The sequence below is a fragment of the Erithacus rubecula genome (genome assembly GCF_903797595.1).
Source record: "Erithacus rubecula genome assembly, chromosome: 19".
NCBI lineage: Eukaryota > Metazoa > Chordata > Aves > Passeriformes > Muscicapidae > Erithacus > Erithacus rubecula.
The window spans coordinates 9,438,171-9,455,513 of record NC_136671.1 but is presented as its reverse complement, the minus strand read 5'-3'; the positions used below and the strand labels follow the sequence as shown (position 1 = coordinate 9,455,513).

The following is a 17,343-nucleotide window of genomic DNA, read 5'->3' as shown; positions in this document are numbered from 1 at the left end:
GTTTGTGTCGTTGCTGGTGGAGCAGCAGCCGCTCGGCTGCTCCCACATCGTGGTGCTAATCGAGGTGCTTGAGTTATAGCCCAACTTATTCCATTTTACAGCTCCTACAGCGTTAACAGATGTACGGGCGTCTGATCCAATCATGCAGCAAGAGATTTTGGGGCCAGTTCTTCTGGTTTTGACAGTGTGGAAGCTGGGAGCAGCCATACATTTTACAAACAAGAATAAACGACCCTTAGCAACATATGGCTGTGCTGGCAGCTCCAGAGCCATCCCAGAGCAGGCACCCTGCGAGGCAGGAATGTGGCTGGGCGCTGGAGCTGGGCAGCCTGGACAAAGCATCTGCCTTCCCCTGTGATATTAATGAGGTGCAGGCACTGGAATCCCTATGCTGTATGGCTGGGAAGAGACAAAGAGCTTGGAAAAACAACTGCCAGCCCAGAGCAAGGCAGCTTTCTTTGGGTTTAAAGCTGGGTTTTGTTTTGGTCGCTCTGCTGCTGCCTGGCTTGACCTTGTGGGGTTGGGAGCAGGGGCAGCTCAGCTGCTCTGTGCCTCTGCTGCAGCCTGGTGAGGAAGATGCATCAGCCATCACAGAATCCCAGGATCATCCAGGTTGGAAAAGCCTTCTAAGATCACAGAGTCAACCATGGGTTCCTTTCTTGTCACCAGCCCAGAGCATTGAGTGCCATGTCCAGTCCTTCCTTGGACACCTCCAGGGATGGGGACTCCAAACCTCCCTGAGCAGCTCCTTCCAAGGCCTGACCACCTTTTCCATGAGGAAATTCCTCCTGCTGTCCTCCTGGCCCAGCCCTGCTAAGCTACAGCCTTGTCTCAACTCCCTCCTAAAGTCAAGCCTTGCTTTGTGACACACCAGGGTCACCCCAGCACCTCCCTCTGCCTCAGCCCTCCAGAAACAACTGCTGTGGGTGGAGAGGAAGGGGGCAGCTGGGAGCACCCCAGTAAATTTAATCTCTCCATCATACTAAATGTAGTAGCTTGATTTATTTCTCCTTGCAATCCAAACAATGCCAGCTTTGGTCCCAAAACAGTAGTGAGATTTCTTCCCCACAGCTGGAAAAAAAAAAAGGAAATACTATAAATCCCTCCCCAAGCTGATTTATGGAGCATTCATGAAGAATTTATACTGCAAAGGATTTTATTAAATTAAACTTGAAAAGCCTCTTGATTCCTGAGGTTCAGTCCCAGAGCCAGAGCTCTCGTAAAACTGGATGGAGCAGGCAGAGGGAATGGCTGAGGTGACACTGCAGCTGATGGGACCATCCAAATCCAGAGCATTTGTCACTGGGATGTGTTCCAGGCTGAGGCTTGGAAAATTACACCATGAAAAATGTGCATTAACAAGAGCTATGAAATATCTGCCTCAAAGCCAGGTGAGTGATGAGATGGGGGATCTGTTAGTGCTGGGCATTCCTCAGTGGCCAAAAAGAGACACAGAGCCAGAGATTCCTTGGAGAACAAGTTTAAGGTTGGTTCTATAATAAGGTTGGTTCAAGTAATTAAACTGGGGAAGGGGCAGGATGGATTTAAAAGATGCTGCACTAAAAACAAGACAAGCCCTGGATGGGCATCACCACCCTGCAACCCACAGCATTCCCAGAGGGAAAAATTACACCAGGGATTCTTCCCAGTTGTATTTCCCAACTGGAAGCAGCTTGGGCTTGAGTGCAGAGCTGGATTTGTCTGTGTGATGTGGGAGGAACCCTTGGGGTGCTGCTCCTCATCTCAACCCCTTTTCCTGTTCCCAAACCCTTGGCTCTGCTCCTCCAGCTGTTCCTGCAGCTGTAGGGGCAGCTGGTCCCACCATTCCAAGGGACAGCTCCACATGGAGACAACCCCAGCACACAGACCCTGGGATTTGCTTTTCCTGCTTCACACCCATCCTGTGAGCCCTGCTCCTGGCAGAGGATGCACTGGATTGTCAGCACAGAGACATTCCTCACATGCACAACAAGAGGCAGCCAGAGCCAAGGAATTCTTGGTGCATTCCTGTAAATCTGTAGAGCTCAGCTCCAGCCAGAGCTGATGGATTGGAAGGGACTTGGAGCAGCAAAGCACACAGGGCTTGGTGTTAAAATGTGACAGTTTGTGGCCCTTTGGTACAAGGAAACTCACATTTATTATTTCAGAGCTGTGGACACAATTCCCAAATGCCTCCAGCTGCTGCTCCATATGAGCACTGTGACTTCAAAGGAGGAGCTGATTGTTTTCCCTTCATCATCCCTCAGAGTCCTGTCAGAGCCTTCCCACAGCACCTGCTGCTGCCCAGGGAAATGAAGGCATGTCCAAAATGTGACTGGAATTCTCCTGTCTCAGCTCCCACCTGGGAGAAGCAGTGAATCCAGAGCCATCCCCACATGGGATGTGTGGACCAGGCCCAGGGAACAACAGGTGTGTTTGGGTCTCTTCCAACTCAGGATATTCTGTGATTCTGTTCCTCTCAGGATTTATCAACAAGGTCCTGGTTATTTCACATGGAAATCCTTGGCATCTCCCATTTCCAGTCCAGGCTTGTTCTCTCTCCCTTCCTTGATGGACAAAAGCAGTCAACTGGATTTAGTTTTCCATGATCAAGGAAAAAAAAAACATTCCAGCTCCCAGCTATGGCTCAGGTTTTATGTAGATTTTCTCTTCCTTCCCTTCCTTCATTGCAGCATAACGTGCCAGGACAAAGAGATAATCACTGAGCCTGAAAAGCAAGGGAAAAGCAGGAAATCCAGTGATCTTATCCCAGTAGAGAACTTGTTGAGAAGCAAAACCCCCCAGTTTTATCCCCAGAACTGAGGGAATGCTTCAGTAGGACAGAGCAATGATTTGGGATTTTGGTTTTTTACCTGTTTAAATACTTGGCCACGTTTGGATCTGCTTCCCCTGCTTGGACTAAAGGGACCACGCTGGGAAAAGCAAAGGGAAATGCTGGTGTTGAATTTTCCAGCTCTGAGTGCACAAAGCCTGGAGTCTCTTCCCACCCCAAACCTCCCCTGGGGTCCCCACTTTTGACTCCTCCAGAAGTGAAGGGTCTTTGCTTCACAGAGGGATCTGGGAGGGGTAAATGATGCCAGAGATGTTTGTGTCTGTTCAGGAAGCTCCCAGCTCTGCTCCTCCCAGGATACTCATCCATGGGAATCACTGAACAGGGAGAGATTATTTACAAGGGCCTGGAGTGGCAGGACAGAGGGAATGGCTTCCCACTGCCAGAGGGAAGAGTTAGATGGGATATTGAGAATTCTTCTCTGAGGGTGGTGAGGCCCTGGCACAGGGTGCCCAGAGAAGCTGTGGCTGCCCCATCCCTGGAAGTGTCCAAGGCCAGGTTGGATGGGGCTATAAAATCCCAAAAGGTTTGTGTTGGATGACCCAGCTAAGGGGAATGAAGAACAGACCCTTTGTGCATCCTGCACTCCTGGAACTGGACTAAACAAACAAAAGCTTGGCTTGAGCCCCCCTCCCAGCCCTGGTTTGCTGTCACTGGGGAGTCCCCATCCCCTTTGCTCAGGTGATCCCAGCACAGCACTCACCACCTCTCAGCCCTGCGGCACACAGCTCGGGAGAAGTGGAGAGCAGCACTGCTCCTGCCTCCAGACTGCAACAGCAAGGAAACAGCACTGAGTGTCTGCAGCAGCAGGGACAGCCCCCTTCCCCTCCCTGAGGGGGCTCAGCACCACTCACACACATGGAACTGATCCCTGTGCCCTGGCCAGGCAAGGGAGGGTATCCCAGTGCAGCAGGGTGGGGAAATGTAACTCCCAGCTCTTTGTCTGTACTTTTCCCTATGGAAACAGCAGCCTCCCAGGCTGTTTCCCTGTGGTAAGCAGTGGAGCAAGGCTACCCCAAGGAATTAAGGGGCACAGGCAGCACCTACAGGCAGGATGAAGGCTCTGAGGGGAGGGAGCTGCTCTGAGTAACTGTCAATCCACTGCTCCAGCTCCAGCACTGGCTTCTCGCTGAACGATGTTCGTTCTGCAGAGGGGAAAGAAGAATTAGCTGAAAACAAAAGTGATTTAGACAACAAGCTGAACTCTAATTTTGCTTTCTTGCATCAGCAAGTCCTAAGAAATCAAATACACCCCTCAGCACCCCACCAGCACCCACACCAGGCTGTGCCATCCCAGGAAAGGCAGGACTTACTCAGGTGAGCCTCCCTGGCCGAGGAGAGCGGCGTGGCGAGGTTGGAGCCCACATCCTGCAGCATGCACTGGACCTGGCACAAATCACAGCTGCTGTCACTCCCAGCCATGGCTTTTTGCAGTCCTGTGCTCAGCAGAGCTAATCAGCCAGGCAGGGCCTGTGTCATTGCTGTGCCCTTGTTGTTGGTTTGTGCTCCGGTTTCAAACCTGGAGCAAAACTTGTGTTTGTAATGTGAATCTGATTTAAAATAAATATAGAGATGAATCTGTCTGCCCATCACTCTATCTATCAGCTTCCTTCTTGGTTAAAGAAATTTACCTCTTTAGAGCAATTAAGGGAGTCATAAAGATTTATATATTTAATTAGTAAAAGTATTGAATTCCTGTGTGTCAGCGAGATCACTGTGGTTAAAATTAAGAAGTTCATATTTTAATATGTAGGGGATTGCACTGGGTGAAGACTATCATCAATACTCACTTTATGAAGTTGATCAACAAACGTGTGGCCCTTTTCACTGCTAAACTCACCAGCCAGCCTTAGTTAGAGAAAAAAAAAAAAAACCAAAACAGAGTTAGCTGGGAATGAAGAAATCATAACAAACTTGATTTTCCAAATTATTTGGAAATACAAGCCGGTCCTTACCCAATGGCCGAGCTCAGCTCGTCCGTGGCTCCCAAGGCCTCGAAGATCCGGTCGCCCTTCGGCCGCCGCTCGCCGGTGAAGGTGCTGGAGAATCCTTTGGGAAAGGCGGGAGGGGCTCAGGGCTGGGACGGGGAGAGCTCTGCCCGCGCCCCCGGGGCTCCCGGGGCTCTACCTGAGTCTCCCGTCCTCGTGTAGATCCTCGGGGCCCGCTCGGCAGCGGCGCGGTCGGGGCTGTGGAGGCACAAACCGTGAGGGGACACCGGGGGGACGGAGAACGCTGTGAGGGGGGACACACCGTGAGGGGAGGGAACGGCACCGTGAGGGAGGGGACGGCACCGTGACGGAGTCCCGGCTCTCCCACGCTCACCTGCCCGCCCCGCTCCGCCACCGCCGCCCCGCCATCCCCCGCAGGCCCCGTCCCGCTGCCGCCACCGCCGCCCGCCGCCACATCCCTCCCGGCCGCCGTCGAGCCGTGACCCCGCGCGGGCACCGTCCGCCCTCAGCCCACGCTGTCACCCCAGCGCCGCGCCACCCCGCAGCGCCCCGTTCCCATTGGCCGCCCGCAAGTCCCGCCCTCGCACGGCGCTCGGCTATTGGCTGAACACAGGGAGGCGGGGCTAGGGCGCGGCCCCGATTGGTAGGTGCGGCTGTCAGTCGGCGCGGGCCGTGAGGCAGCGGCGATGTGGGCGCGGGAGCTGGCGGTGTCGGCGCCGGGGAAGGTGATCCTGCACGGGGAGCACGCGGTGGTGCTGGGCAAGGTGAGGGCACGACGGGCACTGTAAGGGATGCCCAGCTCGGTGAGGGCACAGTAAGGGATGCCCAGCTCGGTGAGGGCTGTCCGGCCCCACTGACCCTCGTTCTCCGCCCGCAGGTGGCCCTGGCTGTGGCGCTGGACCTGCGGACGTTTCTCCGCCTGCGGCCCGGCGCTGAGGGCCGGCTGAGCGTCTGCCTGCCCGGTGTCGGCGTCCGGAGGAGCTGGGACACCCCCGGCCTCCGCGCCCTGCGGGGGCGGATCACAGGCAAGGGATGGGGAGAAGCCGCTGTGAGGGGCTCTCGGTACAATCCCGGTGACTCTGCAGGGACCCCGTGGGTTATTTGTCCCCCCTGCAGAGTTTCAGGGCCTCGCTGTGTCTGACCCCGCTCACTGACCTGTCCCTGCATCTCTCAGTCATTTACACTCCCCATGTGCCCCTTGTGACCCCGCTGATGCTCAGGTGTCCGTGCGTGGTTTTGTCCCCTCCTGTTTTGGGCTCCAGGGATTTGTTCTGTGCTGTTGTAGCTCGGGCAATGCTATGGCACAGGCAGGAGCCAGCCTGGAGCCACATCCCAGTGTGTTACTTGGGTCACAGGAGCCTCTCTAAAGCTGCTCAGAGCTGTGGGATCCTGGACAAGTCAGGAATACAGGACTTGTTTGCCTGGCTAAAGCCCCAGGATATCCCAGTTCCAAAATCCACATTCTTTAATGAAGAGTTGGTGACCTGACGTGTTTTCTGTGGTGGTTATGGATGGATGCACTGGGGGGTGTAGGCAGGGAAACAGCTGGAGGTGTGTGGAGTGTGAAAATCCTGGGATTTCACAGTGGCTGGTGGAGATTTTGCTTTTATTTCATCACAAATCCTCAGGTAGAACCTGAAATTCGCCCCAGCTGTTTCTGCCTGCTGTTACAGAAGGTTTTGTTATAAATACTGCTCTCAGTGTAACAATTCCCTGGTTTTTAAGTGTTTAAACTCTCCCCTGCTTGCTTCCATAGCTGACTTTGATGAGTCCAAATCCCCCAGCACAGAACAGCTGGATGCACTGAGGGAGTTTGCTGGAATTGCTGCTGGAGCCTCAGCTCCAGATAGCCTTGCTACTCTTGCCTTCCTGTACATGTGCCTGGCTATTTCTGCTAAGTATGGGTAAGGCTCTGCTCCTGCCCCAAAATTTTTGGTGGTGGGTGGGTTTCCCAGGAGATCTGGGAGTCTCTGCTCTCACTTAGTTTTGCTGAGACCAGGGAAGTTCATACCACAGACACCTCTCCTTCCAGCAGGCAACTCCTGTCCTAGGCTGGCAAAACAGAAATAAACTAAGAATTTATTGTCTGAACTAAGTCTGATCTCTTTATGGGCTGAATCTCCCTCAAACTCTGAGAACTTGGGGCTGTTCCAGTTCCCAGCCTTGCCCAGCACCGTTGATGAGCTCAGGGAAGTGTCAGAAACCAAAGCAGAGCCCAACTTCCATATTCTCATCCAAGAAATCCAAGGGTAAAGACCTGGGATGTGCAGCTGGGTTGTGATTTCCCTGCAGTCTCAGTGTGACGCTAAAAATCTCCTGGGCTTGATTTTGGGGTCTGTAACACAACCCAAGTGTGTTCAGTGGAGCAAAGGGACGTGGATTGTCCATGTTCCATCTTCCCCACCAGCCTCCTGCTCCAGTGGGATGTCACTGTGCAATTACAGAGCTGGAATGTTTACAATTTATTTAGAAATATGTTTAAAATCCAGCTTACAGGAATCTCTGAAGGGGCTCTTTATGGTGCTGCTCAGGTATTTAGTGTCCCTGCTAGCAGCCTGACAAGCTGTGCCAGTCATGGATCCAGCTCAGGAAGGTTTTATTCCAGCACAAAGGCTGCTCCATTCAGGAATGAGCCCTCCTGAAGCCCCTGTGTGTCACATGCATGTGCTGATGTTGCCAGTTCTCAACCAGCTTTCCCTGTGATCACTCCTAATCAGCCTCCTTTGCCTTTTTAATGTTGTCTGGAGGTGGAATTCAGGGTGGTTGTGTCAGTCCCTGTGTGTGTCTGTTTTTGCAGGGATGTTCCCAGCCTGGACATCGTGGTGTGGTCAGAGCTGCCCACGGGAGCAGGGCTGGGATCCAGTGCTGCCTATGCTGTGTGCCTGGCTGCAGCCCTGCTCATGGTGTGTGGAGCCATCTCCTGCCCACTGCAGGAGGGAGAATCCACAGCCAGGTAAGCAATTCCAGCCTGGGGGTCACAGCTCTGCCCCCTGTGCCCCACCTTTCCTTCTGCCTGCACGAATTCTGGCACTGCCACCTCTACTGGTCTCTCTTGTCACCACAAGTGACACTCTGAGCTCATCTCCTGTATCCAGCCCTGTCCCAGACTTTGTAAAACTCCCCCTGTTCCCCTTGTCTAGGGGGTCAGATAAACACACCTAAAAAGGGAGGAAAAAAAGCTTTATTTTGTCAATTCAATAAAACACAGTGACATTTTTCAACCTCAGCTTTCTCTGTATCTGAGCATCTTCCAGGTTTTGCTTTGAGTTCTCGAGGATCCTTTCTGAGTTTCTTTTTTGCATTTCCCATTAATTCTTTTCTGCATGTGCCACATTTCCTCCTGATCTCCTGCCTGTCTTTCCCTTTTATCAGTACCTGGTGAAAGAGAGTTTCTTTCCTTCTGCCCTTGGAGTTCCCTTTTGGAAGCCTGGAGTGCTGTGCCCCTGTGGGAGGGGGCTCTGTTTGAAGCTGTTAAAAATCAAAGCTGGAGGGGCAGAACCTCTGTTGTGTGGGGTTTTGTATGGGGCTGAGAATGAGACAGCAAGGGGGGTGGTTCTGTGTTCTGCTTCTGAACCAGAATTTGCAGCCTGATCCAGAAACAAGTTCTTGTTGGGAGCACTTTGTCCACTGTGCTTGAGCAAATCTCCCAAATTGGGAATTGAAAGTGCAGCTCCAAGCAGTGCAGCAAGGATGTCTTCATTCCCTGCTCACTCTCCATGGCTTCAGCATGGATCCAGCATAATTCCTGCCTTGCAGCTGGTGTGCAGAGAGCTGGGAGTGTCAGACTTCAGAAGGGTTTTTCTTCCTGTGGCAAGAAAAGAACAGCAGGATAGAAAGGCTCCTGTGTTGGGAGGAATGGCAGCTCTCAAAGAGGATTAAAAACAAGTGGTTTACTCCTGTTCCTGAGGCTGCTGCTGTGAGCTGTTTGCTGAGTGCTCCCAGATTAAATCCTGGCAGGTGGAATGCAAGGTGTGTGGACATGGATGGAGACATTCAGCTGAGACCCAGGGAAGCTGGAGTGAAGGGAAATGATTTCTGGATAGCAGGTGGCTCTTGGAATTTCTGCCCTGAAAAATGCTGCAAGGCTTTTCCAAAATGTGAGTTTGTGCCTCTGCTCCAGCATGGAATATGTGTTGAATGGATTTGTGGTGTGCAGGGAGGGTCAGAGGTGTGTTTTTGTGCTCAGACTGAGAGCAGGATTAGATGGGATACTGGGAATTCCTCCCTGTGGGGGTGGTGAGGCCCTGGCACAGGGTGCCCAGAGAGGCTGTGACTGCCCCTGGATCCCTGGAAGTGCCCAAGGCCAGGTTGGATGGGGTTTGGAGCCAAGGGTTTTGGGGTTTTGACCAAGGGCAGGGTTTGGAGCAACCTGGGAGAGTGAAAGGTGTTCCTGCCCAACCAGGGCCTCACCACCTTCACAGGGAAGAATTTTTTCCTAGTATCCAATCTAAACCTGTCAATCTCTGTCAGCTTAAAGCCATTCCCCCTTGTCCTGCCATTCCAGGCCCTTGTAAATAGTCTCTCTCCATCTCTCTTGTAGCCCCATCAGGCACTGGAATTAGGTGACTCCAAATCTTCTCCTCTCCAGGGTGAACAATCCCAACTCCCTCACCCTGTTTGGTGAGGTGGAGATGAGTCTGGACTTGAATTCCCTTAAATCTGATCTTCACCAGAACAGGGCTGGGGTCTTCCCTCTGAACAAGATCCCTTCACTGGTTTGGATGGTTTGTGCTGGAGTTATTTCCTTGCCTTCCAGGTGGACAGAAGAAGAGCTGACCCTGATTAACAGCTGGGCCTTCCGAGGGGAGCAGGTGATCCATGGCAATCCCTCTGGTGTGGATAATGCTGTTGGTACCTGGGGTAGGTGTGTTTGCTTCTTCCCAGGCACAAATTCCCAAATTCAGGTCCCAGGTTTGGCCTGAGCACAGGGAATCTTTCCCCTGTCTCAGTTTGCCCCATGTGTGAGCAGAGCCTGGAGCCAGCTGGAATGTTGGGAACTGGCTGCAGGAACAGCAGAGCTCTGTCCCCCTCAGGCAGGTGCCACAGGGCAGAGACCTCGCTGCAAATAACTGATATTTAAACATTCTGCAGTGAACAAAGAAACCTAATCCTGTCCCAGGGATAATGCAGGGGAAAATGCAGTTGGACAGCTGTCATTTAGTTTCAATTAGCAGAGACTTCCCAGTGTTTTGAAAGTGTCCTTGGAGACTGTTAATAATCTTTCTAATGAGACCTAATCACAGTGCCTCTGTGAGGGTAGGAGGCAAGTGAGACATTCCTTCTGGACAATGAAATTCCATGCTGCAGGATGGCTGCAAACACCAGTGCACACATCCATGGAATCCTGTGTGCTTGGCCCTGCTGTGGGAAATCACTGCTGGATTCTGTTTTCTCAGGGAAGTTTTCATGCTGGCCAAACTCTTTGCCTTTTCAAAAATTATTTCATGTGGTCCTGGAGGAGAGGAGAGCAAAGGGAGAGGCCTTGGGTTGAGCACATCCAGCCAGACCTTTTCATTAAGGCAGCAGGGTGAGGCAGGGCCATGCTGCTGGAGAACATGGTTCATTTAGCTGGTGTTTCTTGCAATTACTGTCACAGGCTCTGGGTGAGGTTCTGAAGATGAAAAACCTTCTGTGTTATTTCTCAGCTCGCTCTGTACTGAGACAATACATGTATTTTACTTTAGGTGGAGCCCTGAGATACCAAGCAGGAAAAATCACACCATTAAAGAGGTAATATTGGAGTTTAAAAATAACCCTTACACTCAGTGGGTGGAACATGTCAGAGAGGCTCTGGGTGGGTGTTGGAGGGTATGAGGATGATGGGAGATGGCTGGAGTGTGGGAAGGGCTCTGCAGCCCCATTTTGGGTGTGGGCAGCCTCAGTTGTTGGGCTGGATGGGGACAATAAAATGTGTGGTTGTTATCTGACATTAGATGAGCACAGCACAAAGGATCAATATTAATTTCATGGCATTATGGGCAGCAGGAATGGATCTGCTCTTGGCAGCAAATGACATTGTGGGGAGGGGGAACTTTGTGCTTACCTGGTGGTAGGAAAAGCCATTGGCAGAGAGAAATCTGGGTGCTGTGTGTTCTCTCTGCCTCCTGCCAGAGAAGTATAATCTGACTCCATTAAAATCTTTCACAGTGCATGAAATTGCTCTATTAGCAGTTAATGGCCACTGCTGGCTACTCTTGTAGAGAGTATTTCAAAGGAAAAAATCTGCTTGAAAAACATGGATTTCAGTAAATACATTACAGTCCTATTTATAGCTCTAGTACAGTTGTTCCTTGCATCCAGGAGGAACAAGCCTGAACCCAGCCAGCACTGAAACACCTGCTGAAGTTTGGTAAATTAAATGGGACTCCTTATTTTGGGTTCCTGCTCAAAGAGGCCTTTAGAGGCAGAATAAGCTGTAGCTTTGGGAGTGTGAAGGAAAGAGGCCAGGAGATGCACCCTGGGTTGGAATGAGATGAGGTTTAAGGTCCCTTCCAATCCAAAGTTCTCTGGGATTCTCAGTCTCCTGTTGCTTGCAGGGTGCCCACACTGAGGATCTTGCTGACCAACACAAAAGTCCCTCGGAGCACCAAGGTCCTGGTGGCTGGTGTAAAGGAGAAGATCCTGAAGGTGCAGGTGGTTGTGGGGTGGAGATGTGGGAGAATAGCCCTCATGTGGGACTGCAGGTCCCACAGGGATCTTTTGGGACACCTCTCCTGTAGCCACTGTATTCCTATCTCCCAGCTGCTTGGGAATGAGGTTTCAGCTCATCTCCTCCCTTCCTCCAGTTTAACAGGAGTTAAAATCAACAATTTGCAATCATGAAAAGAGCAGTTCCTTCCTCTGGCCTGTTTCCTTCTCTTTCTCCCTTTTCTGCAGTCAGGAGCAGGTTACCATCACCCTGCTCTGAGAATGAGTGAGGAACTGCCCAGCTCAGAGAGACTGGGACCAGTTTCCTCCCAGTGGTATTGGAAGAGCAGCAAGCAGGCACCTCACATCCCTCCTTCCCCTTTCCAGTTCCCTGCCATAATGAACCCAGTGCTGGACTCCATTGATGCCATTTCTCAGGAGTGCCAAAGTGTTCTGGAAGCCATGCCTGCAAATCCATCACCAGAGCATTACCCTGTGCTGGAGGTAAGGGGCTTGCTTGCCTGTATTTTTAGCCACTGTTACTGTTGAACATCAAAATGTCATTTAAAGAACATTAAGTCTGAAAAAAAAAAAAAAGTGATAGCAGGAAATGTTCAGTTCCAAGTGAAACCATGGTCTGGGTGTGCTGCTTTTAATGCCCTTCCTGGAGCCAGGAGACAGAAGCTGCTGCTGGTGCCTCTTCCCAGCTGTGTGCAGAGAGGGAGGGGACAGGCCTGGGGCTCTGGGGACCTGTGGCTCTGAAGGGTTTGTTTCTCTTTCATTGAGTGCCACGGCTCTGGCAGTCACTGCCTGTGAAACAACTGCTGTGTCTGGCAGGGCTGGAGTGAGGAGAGCCCAGAGCCACTGGTTTGTGATGGACTGACTGGTTCCCAGCCAGCTCCTGGTGCTCCATGCTCATCCTGGCTCCAGAGAGCCACAGACAGAGCTGTGCCCAGAGCTGACCTGACATTGATGCACGAGGTGCACACAAAGATCTGTTTGTCTTGGCTTTGCTCAAAGAGCAGAGGCTGGGGAGGGGGGAGGAACAGGCTTCCAAGTGGAAGAAGTGCTGAGAGTGCTGTAATGCTGCTCCACAGCACCGTGGGGGAGGGATGTGTGGCCATGTCCCAACTGAGGCAAACCTGGCCTGGGCCTGGCAGCAGCTTGGACACTCAGGAAACATTTGGTACCAGTCCTTGTTGGCATCTGGATGCATACCCTTGGCTCTCAGGAGGACCTCTGCTTGTCCTTGCTCTTGCTCTGGGTTGTTCCCATGGGATTCATGGCAGAGTCCTGCTCCCTTTGCCCCGGGGGGATTCTGGACCCCCCAGGGCAGAGCTGCCATCAGCTGAGGGAAGTCTGCAGTCTGTTCACAGCACAGCTTCACACAACTCCTCATCTTAATTCCACATCCTCAGGCTGTCAGAAATGTCAGGGGACAGGGAAGAGGGGGGATAATTTGAGTTGTGCTTTGAGATCCTCACATGGAAAATGCCAAAGCATCCTTGTGTCCCACACCTGGGAAGCAGCATTGCAGTGAGCAGGTTCCTGTCTTGAATCTTGTTGTTTTGTCTTGTGCTTGAAGAGCCCAGAGAGGCCCAGCTGATTAGATGCAGCACACAGATATATAAACACATTTTTGGGCTGTTTCTGAAATGTGCAGCTCTGGCCAGTGCTGTATTTGAACCATGGAACTAGTCTAGTGTGTCATAAGCTGTCATCAGATTCCTGGCAGATTCTGGATCAGGAGATGACAGGTGTCTGGGATCATCACAGGCAGTGCTGTGCCCTCACTCAGGCATATAAAGAGGCCCCTGGATGGATGTGTGTCCTGCCCAGCCTGCAATGGCTGAGCTCTGCCTGCTGCTTACTCCTTCCTCTTCCCACAGTTCCTTAAACACTGGACAGAAATGCTCTAGAGGAAGGAAAGGGATTCTTTCTGCAGTGTCCCCTCCAGTGTGGTGTTGGCAGGATTCCCAGCAGGAGCTGAGGGAGGGGGACGTGGTTGACACCTGCCCTGCTGCTCCCTGAGCACAGAGCCCCTCCTGACTCACCAGGAGCTGCAGGCAGGGAGGAGCTCAGTGCTGCTTGCTGGGGGAGGGAGCACAGGGCTGCTGCTCCCTGGTCCTGTCCTGGCTGGCTCCTGGCTTGTGACACCCCCTGAACAGCCACCACATGCTTTGGAGGTGATGGAGTCAGCTGTCAGACCAGTGTTGCTGAGCACAGCCTCCCTCCAGGGTCAGTGCTGATGGGCTGGGAGGGCCTGGCCCTGCTCCAGACTTGCTCCAAGCACAGACCAAGCCCTTCCCTCTGCTCCTGAATTCCTCACCTGTCCTGCTGGGAGGGGACAAGCTGTAACTTCCACTTTTGTGTGCTGGTGTCCATCCCTTAGGCAGCTTGGACCTTGCTGCTGGGGCAGCTTTCTCCAGGAGTAGCAGGTCTGGCTGGCTGGGAAGTGTGGCAGGGCTGCTCCCACAGCTCTGCCAGGAGGATGGGCTTGCTCAGAGAGGGGCCTGTGCTGCTCCCAGAGGGAAGGACCCTCTCAACCCCACTTGAGCTGGGTGCCAGATTCCCAGCATGGTCCTTGGCTCTCAGCCCTGTGAGGAAGGAGCAGTGCTGCACTGAGCAAACAAAGGGAGGTCCCTCTGTGTCACCTCTCCAGGCATGTCAGAATTCCCTGGATTTGGCTTTGCTGGATGGATTGCAGAGCAGGCAGGGTGACAGGCAGGAATGAGAGCTGCTGGCTCAGTGCCCTTCCCACGGCCAGCAAGGGGCCTTGCACAGCCCTCAGCACTCGAGTCACAGGGCACAGGAGAAGCACTTGGGAGGCATCAGAGCTCTGGAAGACATTCCTGCTGGCAGCTTGCAGTGATCAGGATTTTCTTGGAAGGTGCAGGAGCTGTTGTACCCCTGTCACTGTGCAAGTTGTGGCAGGGGACAGGGGCACATGAGCAGCCCAGAGCAAAGACTCTGGCCTGACCTCACTCCTGGTGCTGGTGGCCAAATTTCTGCAGAAATAAAGTGGTTGTGAAGGGGTGGCTGAGAAGGCAGGGCTGCCACTGCTGTAAAGAGCCTCTGTCTCAATGTGTGCTCATCTCCTCACTTCATGGTTGCTTTTAGGAATTCTTTGACATAAACCAACACCACTTAAACGTGCTTGGAGTGGGCCACCCCTCCCTGGACAGGCTGTGCCAGGTGACAGCATCCCACAGCCTGCACAGCAAACTGACTGGAGCTGGTGGAGGTGGCTGTGGCATCACCCTGCTGCCACCAGGTCAGTACAGCCCCTTGGGCATCTTCCTCTTCCTCACAGCCCTGGGGGGTCAGATTTGGGTGCAGAAGAATCACTGGTCTGGCTCTGGAGGGCTGGATGGGATGTGTCCCAGCACTGCCTGGCACTGTGGGTTGCAGTGTGTGATCCAGAGCTGGTTCAGAGTGTTCATCTGTGTGTGTCATTCCCTGAGGGCACTGGCCCTGTGCCCTGGCTGTGTTTGGAGGAGCCATGGCCCTTCCCCTCTCCCTGCCCAGCTGACTCCCTGGCTGCTCTTGCCTTTCTCTTGGCAGACACCTCCCCTCTGGCCGTGGAAGCAGCCAAGCAAGACTTGTGTGCCTGTGGATTTGAATGCTGGGAGACCAAGATTGGGGCCCCTGGGGTGACCCTGCACTGCTGCTCCTCTCTGAGTGCCCGAGTGCTGCACGCGCTCGCCCAGAGCTGAGCTGCTGCTCTGGCAGGACTGAGCTCCTGGCACCACCTCCTCAGAGCTGTGTGTGCCCAGATGCTTGGAAACTTCTTCCCCTCTCCTGTATGGCTGAGGGCCTCCAGATGTGGGTATGGAGCCTGTTTGGAGCCTGGTGTCACTGGGATTTGGGGCTGTGGTGGGACTTGGGAACACCTGCCCGACAGTGTTTGACCAAGGCTCTCAAAATCCTGGTTTGAATTTCCTTCCTCAACTGCTGTGCTAATCCCAGGGGGCAGGAGGAGAGGGGCTTAGCTGGAGTCCAAGGTGGAAAATGACACTTTGCTGCTTCAGATGCATGTGGTGTCTCTTCCCTCATCCCTGGTGCCCTGTGAGGGCTGGCAAGGTGGATGTGCAGAGTGCTTTGACATTTTTGGGTGAAGAGCATCTTTGCAGCTCAGGGCTTGATGCTCAGGTCTCTGTTTCTTCTGGACTACATTCCCAGTGAAGAGGAAACCTTTAATACACCTCTGACCTGCTTTTAATTAAATGTTGGGTAATTAAAGTGCAAGATAAAGCACAATTATGATGAAATCATTGGTTTTCACTCTTTTTCATAATCTCTGCCTAGGCTGATAAGCAGAGTCCTGTAGTCAGGCTCTGGTTTTTATTCACATGTGCAAGGTCTGGCTCAAACAGCACCTGCAGGAAGGGCAGCTCCAGGCCAAGGACAGGCTTAAAATTGCTCCTTGTAAAAGCTGCTCTCTCACACTTCAATCTTGAACAGCATGGCCCTGACCCTGCCTGGTGTTGGGTTTACTTTGGTGTAATTAAGTAGGGGAAAGAAACCCAAACCATGTCCTCAAAAGCTCACCATAAGCTGCAGTTGACAAACTCTAAAACCTAAACGCATTTAGAATTATTACACAAATGTAAATGCATTTTTTACTCCTGAAATTTTAATGAGCTGTGCCACAGAATGAAAGGGAAGTGGCTGAGGCCAGAATCTCTGGGAGTCATGAGCTGACTCTGAGGGACTGTGGTCTCTGCTGCACCTGCCAAAGGGGTTTTATCATTGCTCTGTTAGTCTGGGATGGGTTTCTTAAGTGGGTTTTTAGGTGTAGCTGTGTTCAAGAATCACCTCACTCAAAGCTGAGTAATGAATTGGCAGAGGTGGGGAACTTGCCTTCCCCTTCCAGCCCAGGGATAAAATAATCAAGTGTGAGAAGCTGAGATGGTCTGGCTCTAAACCCCCAGCATCATGGTGACCAGCTGTAGTTCCCTAATCCCATGTAAAACTGTCTCTGGTTTTAATAAATCCATGGTGTTTTTTTATGTGCAAAGTGTTCTTTGATAATTATGCTGGATACAAAAGGAAAAAAGCACCTTACACTGCTTCTGGAAAGCAGGTCTCAGATGCTGCCTTTCTACATGTCTAATTACAATTCCAATTTGCATCTGAGAGCGGCTTTACACTAATCACAAGTCAGAAAGGCTGATAAATAATTTACCATTTTCTAATACAGTGTAATCAATGTGAGGATCTGGGAGCATGTTGACTTTAACCACTTACATGTGTCGACTTTGTGATGTTAGCACAAAGAGATGCCAGATCCAGCACGGGGAACTTCCCTTCAAAACAGCAGGGCTGGGGCTGAGGGGAAATTCACAGAATCCCAGGATCATTCAGCTTGGGAAAACTTTCCAAGGTCATCAAGTCCAACTTGTGACCAATTCCCACTTTCCCACCCAGCCCAGAGCACTGAGTGTCACATCCAGGTGTTCCTGGGATGCCTCCAGGGATGGGGACTCCAAACCTCCCTGGGCAGCTCCTGCCAAGGTCTGACCACCCTTTCCATGAGGAAATTCCTCCTGGTGTCCAGCCTGGACCAGCCACCTCTGCAGGGTTCCTCCAGCAGCTCTCATCCTGCTCTGCTCCATGGCAGAGTGGAAGTGGTGACATTCCAGGCCCGGGAGGGAGGTGGCAGTGTCATGGCAGGAAGGTGACCCGTACTGGGGTCTGCAGGAAGGTGACACAGGCACTGCTGGGATCTGCCTTCCCTGTGCCACAGGCACCAGATCTGCCGAAGTCAGCAGCTGGAGCCAGTCCCAGTCTGGAGTGAGCACAGATTTCACATCCATCTGTGAGCACGGGAGTGCCCATTGCCTCCTTTCCAAACTCCTCCTTCAGCAGCTCCATCAAACGCTTTGCAGGGGCAGCGGGACCCCCCGAGGGGTGGCTGGAATGTTTCTGACCCCA

At 52.4% G+C, this 17,343-nt stretch overlaps 2 protein-coding genes across 3 annotated transcripts; one reads left to right on the top strand and one right to left on the bottom strand.

The window, feature by feature from the left end:
• Nucleotides 1-1,748: 1,748 nt before the first annotated feature.
• MMAB (metabolism of cobalamin associated B) lies at nucleotides 1,749-5,294 on the bottom strand. 2 transcript variants are annotated; one of them, XM_079322312.1, is made up of 9 exons: nucleotides 5,153-5,293; nucleotides 4,958-5,016; nucleotides 4,786-4,879; nucleotides 4,621-4,678; nucleotides 4,144-4,216; nucleotides 3,878-3,975; nucleotides 3,534-3,598; nucleotides 2,853-2,912; nucleotides 1,749-2,707 (listed from the first exon to the last, which is right to left on the bottom strand). In XM_079322312.1, exons 1-9 carry the CDS (start codon nucleotides 5,233-5,235, stop codon nucleotides 2,620-2,622), a joined length of 678 nt encoding a protein of 225 aa, XP_079178438.1. In that variant the 5' UTR covers nucleotides 5,236-5,293; the 3' UTR covers nucleotides 1,749-2,619. The 2 variants fall into 2 exon arrangements, with proteins under 2 accessions (XP_079178438.1, XP_079178439.1); XM_079322313.1 differs by lacking the exon at nucleotides 2,853-2,912 and having other exon boundaries at nucleotides 5,153-5,294.
• A 100-nt stretch (nucleotides 5,295-5,394) lies between these two features.
• Nucleotides 5,395-16,420, top strand: MVK (mevalonate kinase). The gene is made up of 10 exons (XM_079322311.1): nucleotides 5,395-5,543; nucleotides 5,657-5,804; nucleotides 6,536-6,683; nucleotides 7,577-7,732; nucleotides 9,536-9,639; nucleotides 10,464-10,509; nucleotides 11,316-11,406; nucleotides 11,794-11,910; nucleotides 14,527-14,680; nucleotides 14,971-16,420. Exons 1-10 carry the CDS (start codon nucleotides 5,466-5,468, stop codon nucleotides 15,120-15,122), a joined length of 1,194 nt encoding a protein of 397 aa, XP_079178437.1. The 5' UTR covers nucleotides 5,395-5,465; the 3' UTR covers nucleotides 15,123-16,420.
• The last annotated feature ends 923 nt before the right edge of the window (nucleotides 16,421-17,343 follow it).

Excerpts from the sequence above, each read along its gene's own strand:
- MMAB (XM_079322312.1), bottom strand. The coding sequence starts at position 5,235 with ATGTGGCGGCGGGCGGCGGTGGCGGCAGCGGGACGGGGCCTGCGGGGG. Across the intron at positions 3,976-4,143 it reads GGCCAGGGAGGCTCACCTGA|AACGAACATCGTTCAGCGAG; the intron begins GTAAGTCCTGCC and ends TCCCCTCTGCAG. Across the intron at positions 3,599-3,877 it reads TCAGAGCCTTCATCCTGCCT|TCTGGAGGCAGGAGCAGTGC; the intron begins GTAGGTGCTGCC and ends TTGCTGTTGCAG.
- MVK (XM_079322311.1), top strand. The coding sequence starts at position 5,466 with ATGTGGGCGCGGGAGCTGGCGGTGTCGGCGCCGGGGAAGGTGATCCTG. Across the intron at positions 5,805-6,535 it reads CCTGCGGGGGCGGATCACAG|CTGACTTTGATGAGTCCAAA; the intron begins GCAAGGGATGGG and ends TTGCTTCCATAG. Across the intron at positions 6,684-7,576 it reads GCTATTTCTGCTAAGTATGG|GGATGTTCCCAGCCTGGACA; the intron begins GTAAGGCTCTGC and ends CTGTTTTTGCAG.